Source organism: Oncorhynchus kisutch, unplaced genomic scaffold (genome assembly GCF_002021735.2).
Source record: "Oncorhynchus kisutch isolate 150728-3 unplaced genomic scaffold, Okis_V2 Okis05a-Okis16b_hom, whole genome shotgun sequence".
NCBI classification, from domain to species: Eukaryota; Metazoa; Chordata; class Actinopteri; order Salmoniformes; family Salmonidae; genus Oncorhynchus; species Oncorhynchus kisutch.
The window spans coordinates 3,144,085-3,157,219 of NW_022261982.1; the positions used below are offsets into that span (position 1 = coordinate 3,144,085).

The window sequence follows — 13,135 nt, forward strand, 5'->3', positions numbered from 1 at the left end:
TACACGTGTGTGTTTGTACACTACACTACACGTGTGTGTTTGTACACTACACTACACGTGTGTGTTTGTACACTACACTACACGTGTGTGTTTGTACACTACACTACACGTGTGTGTTTGTACACTACACTACACGTGTGTGTTTGTACACTACACTACACGTGTGTGTTTGTACACTACACTACACGTGTGTGTTTGTACACTACACTACACGTGTGTGTTTGTACACTACACTACACGTGTGTGTTTGTACACTACACTACACGTGTGTGTTTGTACACTACACTACACGTGTGTGTTTGTACACTACACTACACGTGTGTGTTTGTACACTACACTACACGTGTGTGTTTGTACACTACACTACACGTGTGTGTTTGTACACTACACTACACGTGTGTGTTTGTACACTACACTACACGTGTGTGTTTGTACACTACACTACACGTGTGTGTTTGTACACTACACTACACGTGTGTGTTTGTACACTACACTACACGTGTGTGTTTGTACACTACACTACACGTGTGTGTTTGTACACTACACTACACGTGTGTGTTTGTACACTACACTACACGTGTGTGTTTGTACACTACACTACACGTGTGTGTTTGTACACTACACTACACGTGTGTGTTTGTACTACACTACACTACACGTGTGTGTTTGTACACTACACGTGTGTGTTTGTACACTACACTACACGTGTGTGTTTGTACACTACACTACACGTGTGTGTTTGTACACTACACTACACGTGTGTGTTTTTACACTACACTACACGTGTGTGTTTGTACACTACACTACACGTGTGTGTTTGTACACTACACTACACGTGTGTGTTTGTACACTACACTACACGTGTGTGTTTGTACACTACACTACACGTGTGTGTTTGTACACTACACTACACGTGTGTGTGTGTTTGTACACTACACTACACGTGTGTGTGTGTGTGTGTTTGTACACTACACTACACGTGTGTGTTTGTACACTACACTACACGTGTGTGGTTGTACACTACACTACACGTGTGTGGTTGTACACTACACTACACGTGTGTGGTTGTACACTACACTACACGTGTGTGGTTGTACACTACACTACACGTGTGTGGTTGTACACTACACTACACGTGTGTGGTTGTACACTACACTACACGTGTGTGGTTGTACACTACACTACACGTGTGTGGTTGTACACTACACTACACGTGTGTGGTTGTACACTACACTACACGTGTGTGGTTGTACACTACACGTGTTTGTTCACTACACGTGTGTGTTTGTACACTACACGTATGTGTGTGTACACTACACGTGTGTGTTTGTACACTACACGTGTGTGTGTGTGTAAGTATCCTGTAACTTATTATTAGGTTTTACAGTAATATCTGTCAGTTTCTATCTTGTCTATTTTGGAGTGACACAGTTGTAGTGTTCACACACATTAATACATTCAGACCTCTTCCTGTCATGGGCCCAGTTTCATTTCAGTTTTTGACCTGTCTGCCTGTCTGTCTGTCTCTGTGATCCTCAGCCATGCATGATGCGTCCAAGCGTCTGCAGGACTGTCTGGCGGATATGTACGAGCCAGAGTGGTTTGGCAAGGAGGAGGTGGATACCATCGCAGAGGTGAGAGAGACTAGCACAGTTGGTGTGTGTGATCTATGGGAATTCAGGATGAAAGACTACCTGTTCCTCTGTGAAAGAGGTGTACAAAACTTCAGAGGTTGAATTAAATGTATAATTGAAAATGCAGAAATGAACATGAGAACTTCAGATCAATTCTATTGGTTGTTTGAGTAAAAAGAGAATAGAAAAGGGAACCAGAGTCTAGTTTCCTCCCATTTCATCACTGTCACATTCACTTCTTCTCAATGCAACACATACTCCTCTCTCTCTCACTGCATGTCTCTTTCCCTCCATCTCTCCATCCTTCCGTCTGTAGGAGATGATAGAGAAGGAGATGGACTATTGCATGGAGGTAAAGGCCAGCTAGCTCAGTAGCTCATTCATGACTGTGTAGACTGGTGATGAATGAGGACTAGTGGGAATAGCTGTGGCCTACACTAGATCTATAGCTAGAAGACATGGCACTAGTTTCAGACTAGCTCTGAACTGCACTGTTAGTGGAGCTGTTATTGGGGTGGGGGTGGGTGTATGCGTGAGTGTTTGCATTTGTGAGTGTGTTGTTTGACTCTGCTGTGTGTATTGTAGGAGACAGACATCCTGTGGTCAGATTACCACGACAAGCTTGTGGACAATTCCATGATCGCCATGGATACCTATCTGGCCCAGTTCCCTGACATTAAGGTGTGTGTCACTGCAGTCAGGTGCTCAGTGTGAGGGTGTGTGTTTGGCCATTTTGTGAAAAATGAAACTCCATAATAAATAAATATAAACGTTTTTTTAACATTTTGATAAATTTTTCACAACATTAACAAATGTTACCAGTATGTGTAGTCTGTTCTGAGGGCTCTAACAGAACAGACTACACATACTGGTACCGAGGGCTCTAACAGAACAGACTACACATACTGGTACCGAGGGCTCTAACAGAACAGACTACACATACTGGTTCCGAGGGCTCTAACAGAACAGACTACACATACTGGTACCGAGGGCTCTAACAGAACAGATTACACATACTGGTACCGAGGGCTCTAACAGAACAGATTACACATACTGGTACCGAGGGCTCTAACAGAACAGACTACACATACTGGTACCGAGGGCTCTAACAGAACAGACTACACATACTGGTACCGAGGGCTCTAACAGAACAGATTACACATACTGGTACCGAGGGCTCTAACAGAACAGATTACACATACTGGTACCGAGGGCTCTAACAGAACAGATTACACATATTGGTACCGAGGGCTCTAACAGAACAGACTACACATACTGGTACCGAGGGCTCTAACAGAACAGACTACACATATCGGTACCGAGGGCTCTAACAGAACAGACTACACATATCGGTACCGAGGGCTCTAACAGAACAGACTACACATACTGGTACCGAGGGCTCTAACAGAACAGACTACGCATACTGGTACCGAGGGCTCTAACAGAACAGACTACGCATACTGGTACCGAGGGCTCTAACAGAACAGACTACACATATCGGTACCGAGGGCTCTAACAGAACAGACTACGCATACTGGTACCGAGGGCTCTAACAGAACAGATTACACATATTGGTACCGAGGGCTCTATACAATCCATATGGTGGAAGTTCAGAGTTACAGCGTGATTAAAATGTAATGGTAATGTTCCTCTGTTTGTGGAAACTGCATTCACCGTAAACACTGCAAATGCTCAATAGGAAATCTCCTTTACATTCCTGGTGCGCAATCTTTAACGTTTCAGCGATCCTGGTTTTAAATGGAGCCCTGAAACAGCTCAGCTCCCAGATCAGTTAGAGGATACATCAATACATATATTTGATTGATTGATTGATTGATTGGTTCTCAAGAAGCTGCAGCCTTCTATCTATCTATCAGTGACTCTGTGGGTATGTTTGTCTGGTGTCTCTGACCAGGCACGCATCGCTAAGCGGGACAGGAAGATGACCGACTACGACAGTGCGAGGCATCACTTTGGCTCCCTACAGAAGGGCAAGAAGCAGGACCAGGCCAAGATCGCCAAGGTAAGATGGCCGCCCGCTGCAACGTTTCCTGGGTTCATTACGGTATCACACTGCTGAGCCAAACCAAGCTGAACCAGCTGTACTGAGATGGCCTGGTTTTGCATCCGCCATCGTTTAAAATAATATATGCCATTTATTAGACGCTTTTATCCAAAGCAACTTAGTCATGGATGCCTACATGTTACGTACGGTTGGTCCCGGGAATCAAACTCACTATCCTGGCGTTGCAAGCACCATGCTCTACCAACTACAGAGGACCAGCGTTTCTGCAACCTTCTTGGAAGGAACAGAACAATGTAAAGAGAAAATATCCAGGCCAGTTCAGGTCGGCTCTATAATGTGACTCAGTCATGACTCTATAAAGGCCTTAACAAAGCTAATGCAAATACCCTCATTATGATGTCTGATGTCAGTAAGCAACATTCTGCATTGTAATTTTGGCGAGGTGTGTTTTGCTATGCTTGACACATGCTGCCATGGGCTTAGGCTATACCAGTTGAAATAAACAACCAATCAACCTATTGGGGGGAAAAAAGTCTCATTAACCTGTTTTTCATGTGTGTGTGTTTGATTGGGTGTTAATGTACAATATGGAAATACTCTTGCCCGATTTCAAAACTCTCTCAAACCTGCCTGTCTGAATTGCTAACCTGCCTATCTGAATTGCTAACCTGCCTGTCTGAATTGCTAACCTGCCTGTCTGAATGCTAACCTGCCTGTCTGAATGCTAACCTGCCTGTCAAACTACACTGCTCAAAAAAATAAAGGGAACACTTATACACAATGTAACTCCAAGTCAATCACACTTCTGTGAAATCAAACTGTCCACTTAGGAAGCAACACTGATTGACAATAAATGTCACATGCTGTTGTGCAAATGGAATAGACAACAGGTGGAAATTATCGGCATTTAGCAAGACACCCCCAATAAAGGAGTGGTTCTGCAGGTGGGACCACAGACCACTTCTCAGTTCCTATGCTTCCTGGCTGATGTTTTGGTCACTTTTGAATGCTGGCAGTGCTTTCACTCTAGTGGTAGCATGAGACTGAGTCTACAACCTACACAACTGGCTCAGGTAGTGCAGCTCATCCAGGATGGCACATCAATGCGAGATGTGGCAAGAAGGTTTGCTGTGTCTGTCAGCGTAGTGTCCAGAGCATCGAGGTGCTACCAGGAGACAAGCCAGTACATCAGGAGACGTGGAGGAGGCCGTAGGAGGGCAACAACCCAGCAGCAGTACCGCTACCTCCGCCTTGTGCAAGGAGGAGCAGGAGGAGCACTGCCAGAGCCCTGAAAAAGGACCTCCAGCAGGCCACAAATGTGCATGTGTCTGCTCAAACGGTCAGAAACAGACTCCATGAGGGTGGTATGAGGGCCGACGTCCACAGGTGGGGGTTGTGCTTACAGCCCAACACCGTGCAGGACGTTTGGCACTTGCCAGAGAACACCAAGATTGGCAAATTCGCCACTAGCGCCCTGTGCTCTTCACAAATGAAAGCAGGTTCACACTGAGCACATGTGACAGTCTGGAGACGCCGTGGAGAACGTTCTGCTGCCTGCAACATCCTCCAGCATGACCGGTTTGGCGGTGGGTCAGTCATGGTGTGGGGTGGCATTTCTTTGGGGGGGCCACACAGCCCTCCATGTGCTCGCCAGAGGTCGCCTGACTGCCTTTAGGTACCGAGATGAGATCCTCAGACCCCTTGTGAGACCATATGCTGGTGCGGTTGGCCCTGGGTTCCTCATAATGCAAGACAATGCTAGACCTCATGTGGCTGGAGTGTGTCAGCAGTTCCTTCAAGAGGAAGGCATTGATGCTATGGACTGGCCCGCCCGTTCTCCAGACCTGAATCCAATTGAGCACATCTGGGACATCATGTCTCGCTCCATCCACCAACGCTACATTCCACCACAGAATGTCCAGGAGTTGGCGGATGCTTTAGTCCAGGTCCGGGAGGAGATCCCTCAGGAGACCATCCGCCACCTCACCAGGAGCATGCCCAGGTGTTGTAGGGAGGTCATACAGGCACGTGGAGGCCACACACTACTGAGCCTCATTTTGACTTGTTTTAAGGACATTACATCAAAGTTGGATCAGCCTGTAGTGTGGTTTTCCACTTTAATTTTGAGTGTGACTCCAAATCCAGACCTCCATGGGTTGATAAATTTGATTTCCATTGATCATTTTTGTGTGATTCTGTTGTCAGCACATTCAACTATGTAAAGAAAAAAAGTATTTAATAAGAATATTTCATTCATTCAGATCTAGGATGTGTTATTTTAGTGTTCCCTTTATTTTTTTGAGCAGTGTATTCGTCTTGCTTCTCTCTCGCTCTTTCTGTCTGTCCGTCCGTCTGCATGGCTAGCCGATGTCTCTTGTGGAGAAGGCTGCCCCAGGTTGGGCCCAGGGGATTCTGTCTGCTCATCAAATAGCCCAAACTAACCTGACCAGAAACCAGGTGACTGATGTCTAACTAACTCACCCTCTCACCCCTCACCCTGACCCCCCCGCCATCCCTTCAACACTCACTTGTCATTCACCCATTCTGAGTTCTAATTCTATATTCTATGCCACCATGCCCTAACATTCTGTCTGTATTCCATGTCGTTCTTTAGTTTGATTGTAGATAATGCACTTTCTTTTGAGTAACATATACTAACAAACATGGTACTGTAGAATTGTTTAACCTCTGTGGATGTGTCATGGTGTCTGTCCCGGCATATACTAACATTGTTTAACCTCTGTGGATGTGTCCTGGTGTCTGTCCAGGCGTATACTAACATTGTTTAACCTCTGTGGGTGTGTCATGGTGTCTGTACAGGCAGAGGAGGAGTTAGGGAGAGCTCAGAAAGTATTTGAGGAGATCAATGTAGATCTGCAGGATGAGCTACCACAGCTGTGGAACAGGTGAGACTTCTCCACCCTCTCACTGATGCTACCAGGCTGATACAGTCTCCTTCCCTCTGTCTTTTTGAAGAGCCACCCACTTACAACCACTGTTATCACGTTGTCTCTTCCACATGTCATCACAGACAGTCAGAAACACACACATACATACACACACCCACAGTGTTGCCAGCCACCATGTTAACACGTTCTCTCTTCCACATGTCATCACAGACAGACACACACACACACACACACACACACAGAGAGAGTGTTGCCAGCCACCATGTTAACACGTTCTCTCTCTCCTCTCTAGTCGTGTTGGCTTCTATGTTAACACATTCCAGAGTATGGCTGGATATCAGCAGAGGTTCCACAAAGACATGGGAAAGGTGAGAGGGAGAGCTGGGTGCCCACCGTCAGTACATGGGACTGATTGATAATACATGTCTAGACTGATTCATTGACTTCCTCCAATCTTTCTGTTTGCAGCTGAACCAGGACCTGAATGACGTCATGACCAAACTGGATGAGCAGAGGCTGGCCAAGTGAGTGAGACTTGACATAATACCAATGTGTTGCGAATACCAGTGGACATATGTACATATGATAGTGTTCATCTATAGCGTACCTGTCTACTTTGCCCCACTGGTATATGTACCTGTACAATCTACCTCTGTCTGGTGCACCTTTTAGGAACTTTATGGTAATTGTAGAGAAATGAGGTCCAATGCAATGCATACACAGGTTTGGGCAGTAACTGATTACATGACGACACAGCGAATGTGTTTGATGGATTGTGGGGAAAGAGCAGGAATAGGTTTTTGTAGGCTACAGTCAAAGTTATGTCTTCCAATGGTGAGACTGCTGTCAGCATCCAAAGATGATCCAACTTGAATAAACACTTGGAGGTCAGGATGACAGTAGTGGTGTAGTGTAATTTAATACAGATATCACTTGTTATTGATCAAAGCACGCCATTCCATGAGCGCAGCATTTATTTTTCAACTCGAATCAATGAGCCCAATCAGTCCTCCATGACAACAGAGTAGGGTTGGCTAATAAGTCCTAATAACATCCATATATAGCCAGCTATGTAAACTTTAACATTGATTTATCCTGGAATAGTTGTCGTTCAATTGGCAACATACATTTTTGTCTTCTTCTAATGCCTCTTAAGGGGAAATGAATCTAAAAGTAACGGAATGTAATCAGATGACGTTACTGAGTTTGGGTAATCCAAAAGTTCTGTTACTGATTCCACTTTTGGACAGGTAACTAGTAACTGTAACAGATTACATTTAGAAAGTAACCTATCCTATCCTGTGCTTACACATTCTAGTGAGGAAGTGAAATGACTGGCTGAATATAGAATACTGTAGAGTAAATTACCCCCCCCCCCCCCCCCTACAGAAAGGCAGGTAAAGACTGGAAGCCTGGACCCAAGAAGAGGTAATGGACCTGACTGGGAGTGACCAGTATGACAGTTTATATGTGCCTGTGTGTGTCCTTCTGCATGTTGCAGTTAGATACTGACTGAGAATAAAGGACTTGTTGGAAACTACAACTCCCTACTACATCACACAGTTCGGCATGATCTGGTTTATAAAGAGCTTGTTGGAAACTACAACTCCCTACTACATCACACAGTTCGGCATGATCTGGTTTATAAAGAGCTTGTTGGAAACTACAACATCACACAGTTCGGCATGATCTGGTTTATAAAGAGCTTGTTGGAAACTACAACTCCCTACTACATCACACAGTTCGGCATGATCTGGTTTATAAAGAGCTTGTTGGAAACTACAACTCCCTACTACATCACACAGTTCGGCATGATCTGGTTTATAAAGAGCTTGTTGGAAACTACAACTCCCTACTACATCACAGTTCGGCATGATCTGGTTTATAAAGAGCTTGTTGGAAACTACAACTCCCTACTACATCACACAGTTCGGCAGCACTATGTGCGCAATGAACTCACAGAAAAAAAGAAAGAAATGGAATTCAAATAATTGAACTGAAGTTGGTGAATTATTTATTTAAAAACCAATAAATAACCGTCATTTTGGTTAATTGCACAGCACTAGTCTCTCTGCATGGTGCAGTTCCATACTGAGTGAGAATAAAGGATTGGAGGACTCAAAACAGGATATACAGACCTTTAGTTGTCCAGGTGAACCGTGATCTGTCAAGTAGTGCATGGAGTTCTGCTGTGTGCTTGGACATTCATGGGTGTTCCTGTAGTTCTCAGTCTGTTTCAGGTCAGGCACTCCTCTGCATGACCGCAGCATGACGTTTGAGGAAGCCTTGTGTTGTGAGTTGGTGTCTCATGCCGCAGCAACGTCCCCAAATAGTTTTTGCTCTGAGCTGTGTATTTGTGAAGTACTACGCACAGTCTTGTTATATATTATTAATACAGAATGGTTTGGCATATGCTCATTCTCCCTGCTAAAATGGGCCTGTACACACAGATCATTAAATATACTTCTCAGCCCCTTGCTCCCATCTTGCGGTCTTGGTGGATGGTGCAGACTGTTGACTACACAGTAGGGCACACTGTAACAAAATGTTTTGCGACAAAAATAACAAATGTCTGTGTTCTTATCAGAAAAGTATCAGAAAACGCATTTCACTCCGTTTGAAAATGTTTTCTCTTACGCACACCAGTTGACCCTGTTCTGCTTTCCCATAGTGATACAGGGGGACAGTCTGTGCTAAAAAAACTAATCGTCGCGGCAGCCACCAGATAGTCTGACCTTCACCACTGTGGATGACTGAAACTGATACGCTGCTACATCTTTGCCCGTTGTACTATCATCTTAGTGAATCGCCCGCACGTTGCTCCAACAACTGAGGTCATTGTCCCCCCTCTCGTTCTCTCTCCTCCTCTGCCCCCTCTCGTTCTCTCTACTCCTCTTCCCCCTCTCGTTCTCTCTCCTCGTCTGCCCCCTCTCGTTCTCTCTCCTCGTCTGCCCCCTCTCGTTCTCTCTCCTCGTCTGCCCCCTCTCGTTCTCTCTCCTCGTCTGCCCCCTCTCGTTCTCTCTCCTCGTCTGCCCCCTCTCGTTCTCTCTCCTCGTCTGCCCCCTCTCGTTCTCTCTCCTCGTCTGCCCCCTCTCGTTCTCTCTCCTCGTCTGCTCCCTCTCGTTCTCTCTCCTCGTCTGCCCCCTCTCGTTCTCTCTCCTCGTCTGCCCCCTCTCGTTCTCTCTCCTCGTCTGCCCTCTTTATTTTCTACTTTCTCCTTCCTAGAAAAATAAATACAGTAAAATGTTCTCTCTCTACTGAACACAACCAGGACATCTTCATCATGGCATGACATGGGAGTCAGTCAGTAATTCTCCCTTTCTCTTTCTTTCCCAGTGAGGCAGCCGCCGTCAACCACAGCGTTACCCCAGACGCTGCACCCAAGGTAAGGTTCCCTCATACAGGGGCTGTAACGTGTCTGACTGTCTCTGTGTTTGTCTTGAGTGACTGGGATTTGTGTGTTGATGAACGAGTGTCATTTTCAGAAGCGTGGGTCAGAAATGTGTGAGTGTGTGTGTGTGTGTGGGAAATCTTGGAGTTTAAGGTCTGGAGTATTTTTAAGGTGTTGAATTCAAGAGGGTGGAAAAAGGAGTGGACGGTACAATTGCGAGCACACACACAGTCGCTAACATTCTCTTCAGGAACACTCCCAAAGCGAGAGATGAAACTAACCCAGAGCATGTTGAATGGAGAGTTTCTCTCCATTGGTTTGATAGACATGTGCTCTTCTAACATAGAAGGAAGCCTCATAGACACCACTTACAGACTAGGGCTGGATCCAATCCATGGCGCGTTGTAGAGCAGCGCATTGCACTTGATTTCTAAAGGTAATTTACGCTTGAGCCAACATGGAGGGTGAGCCAACATGCGCAGCGTTTACAGTAAACACAATCTCCAGGAATGTCAGGGAAATTGCCTTGAAAAGGCACATTGTCATCTGTCCAGAGCGCTGCTCCATGACACGCCTTGGATTGGATACCGGCCCAGGTAACAGTAACCTACTATTACTAGTGTGCTGGTGTGTTTTACTAACCTGTGTGCTGTGTCTCCCTCACTATTGTTGCATGTCTGTACATACTTCCGTGGACCCTCCAGACGAGGCCGGCGCCCCCTGGACCCGCCCCTGTACGCCCGCCCCCCAGCCCCAGACCCTCGTTGACTCCAGCTCCAGACACGCAACAACAGGACATAATCTTGTTCGATGGTGAAGCCCTGGTTTCCGACGCTAACACAACCGCACCGTCACAGGCAACCGCACCATCACAGGCAACCACCCCGTCACAGCCGCAGGTCAGATGATGTCATAATGTCCCCTCAGGCTTCCATCAACATCATACCCTCAGTGTCAACTCAGACGGCTCATAGGTTCTAGCCTAGGGATGGTCTGGTCTCCCACCTCCTCTACCCCCTTGTTTTCCTATGGATGGTCTGGTCTCCAACCTCCTCTTCCCCCTTGTTTTCCTAGGGATGGTCTGGTCTCCCACCTCCTCTTCCCCCTTGTTTTCCTAGGGATGGTCTGGTCTCCCACCTCCTCTACCCCCTTGTTTTCCTAGGGATGGTCTGGTCTCCCACCTCCTCTACCCCCTTGTTTTCCTAGGGATGGTCTGGTCTCCCACCTCGTCTACCCCCTTGTTTTCCTAGGGATGGTCTGGTCTCCCACCTCCTCTTCCCCCTTGTTTTCCTAGGGATGGTCTGGTCTCCCACCTCCTCTACCCCCTTGTTTTCCTAGGGATGGTCTGGTCTCCCACCTCGTCTACCCCCATTTCCTAGGGATGGTCTGGTCTCCCACCTCCTCTTCCCCCTTGTTTTCCTAGGGATGGTCTGGTCTCCCACCTCCTCTACCCCCTTGTTTTCCTAGGGATGGTCTGGTCTCCCACCTCGTCTACCCCCTTGTTTTCCTAGGGATGGTCTGGTCTCCCACCTCCTCTTCCCCCTTGTTTTCCTAGGGATGGTCTGGTCTCCCACCTCCTCTAACCCCCTTGTTTTCCTAGGGATGGTCTGGTCTCCCACCTCGTCTACCCCCATTTCCTAGGGATGGTCTGGTCTCCCACCTCCTCTACCCCCTTGTTTTCCTAGGGATGGTCTGGTCTCCCACCTCCTCTTCCCCCTTGTTTTCCTAGGGATGGTCTGGTCTCCCACCTCCTCTACCCCCTTGTTTTCCTAGGGATGGTCTGGTCTCCCACCTCGTCTACCCCCATTTCCTAGGGATGGTCTGGTCTCCCACCTCCTCTACCCCCATTTCCTAGGGATGGTCTGGTCTCCCACCTCCTCTACCCCCTTGTTTTTGGCTTGCCCTTTATTTTCTTTCTCCATCCATCCACTCCAGCTACCCCTTTCTGATGATCTCACCTCCTTTCATTCTCTAGTTAGTCCCTCACCCTCCTCATCCATCCTCTCCCTCTTCATCCATCCTCTCCTCACCCTCTTCATCCATCCTCCACCTACTTGTTCACCTGCCTGTCCATATCTCTGCAACTATTACAACTGGTAACACCACACCAGTCATCTCCAGGGCCTTCCCAGTAAAATGTCCCAGTAATCCCAGTGCTGATCTTCCGTGTGTGGGTTTGGCCCCAGCAGGGGTTATTAACCTGCTCCATATGGACCTGGATGTACTATTGCAGGCCGCCACTTCTCCGGCACCCAAAGTTGGTGTGTCTCCCCATTGGTCAGGCAGCAAGGTCACCAGGTTCAGGGGTCAGTCAGACACAGGCTTGTGGTCCTGGTGGTTTGAACTCTTCCCCTCGTTCAGTGCACAGTCTTTGCATGCTATGCATGGATTCACTCAATGCATGCAAGGGACGAATTGACAGCTTTCCTCACATGGCAGTAAGACTGACAGACTGGGGACAGACACTGTGTCTCTTCAGTCCAACCACCGAGATGGAATACTCTCCATTATTGCAGCATTACCAACAGTCAGCCCACTGAACTTATTCATCAACATTTGTTCCAGTTGAACCAAAGGCAGATTGATGCTCTATTAGATGCTATCATATTATACACAAAACCCTGAGAGGATAATAAGACACACGTACACAGTTCACAAATGGAGAGTGGTTAATATGGCCCACGAACACAGAGTTCACACTTAAACAGATGAACCTACTGGCTAGTTTCATTTATTTACCCAAGAGAGCATATAGCTAGCTTCATCTATGTTTTTCTTTCGTGGGTAATGTGCCTATATCATATATGTGGTCTATTGGATAACAGCACAATCATTGGGGCTTTTTTGGACTTGGGCTCATCAAATGTGGTTAATGTAGGGCTCATTAAATGTGGTTAATGTATGTCTCATTAGGCTCAGGTAGCATCAGGTCTGAATGTTCATGCTGATCAAAGCTCTAATCAAATCCAGATATTTATATGCTTTTGAATGTCACTTCCGGTTTCCTGGCGGGAAATGCCCCAGAGAAAACAACATATTTATTCTCGGTTAATAACTGGTTACCCGGGAGAAAAGTGATTTATTCTCGGGATGGAACATTTTGTAAGACACTGGGATAATATTAAACCCTAATGCACATACAGGTTGATTCACAAGACACCAACCAAATAACTTA

The 13,135-nt window shown here is 46.5% G+C and overlaps 1 protein-coding gene across 7 annotated transcripts in view; it reads left to right on the plus strand.

The window, feature by feature from the left end:
- bin1b (bridging integrator 1b) overlaps window positions 1-13,135 on the plus strand; it is a 71,423-nt gene that overhangs the window by 41,664 nt on the left and 16,624 nt on the right. For 2 of the 7 annotated variants that reach the window (XM_031813338.1, XM_031813341.1), the window contains exons 4-13: window positions 1,540-1,634; window positions 2,220-2,315; window positions 3,550-3,657; window positions 6,025-6,117; window positions 6,481-6,566; window positions 6,862-6,937; window positions 7,038-7,093; window positions 7,959-7,997; window positions 9,906-9,954; window positions 10,665-10,859. In XM_031813338.1, coding sequence (XP_031669198.1) covers window positions 1,540-1,634; window positions 2,220-2,315; window positions 3,550-3,657; window positions 6,025-6,117; window positions 6,481-6,566; window positions 6,862-6,937; window positions 7,038-7,093; window positions 7,959-7,997; window positions 9,906-9,954; window positions 10,665-10,859 — 893 coding nt within the window. The remainder of the gene's footprint in view (window positions 1-1,539; window positions 1,635-2,219; window positions 2,316-3,549; window positions 3,658-6,024; window positions 6,118-6,480; window positions 6,567-6,861; window positions 6,938-7,037; window positions 7,094-7,958; window positions 7,998-9,905; window positions 9,955-10,664; window positions 10,860-13,135) is intronic. The other 5 variants (XM_031813339.1, XM_031813342.1, XM_031813340.1 and 2 more) reach the window with 4 other exon arrangements.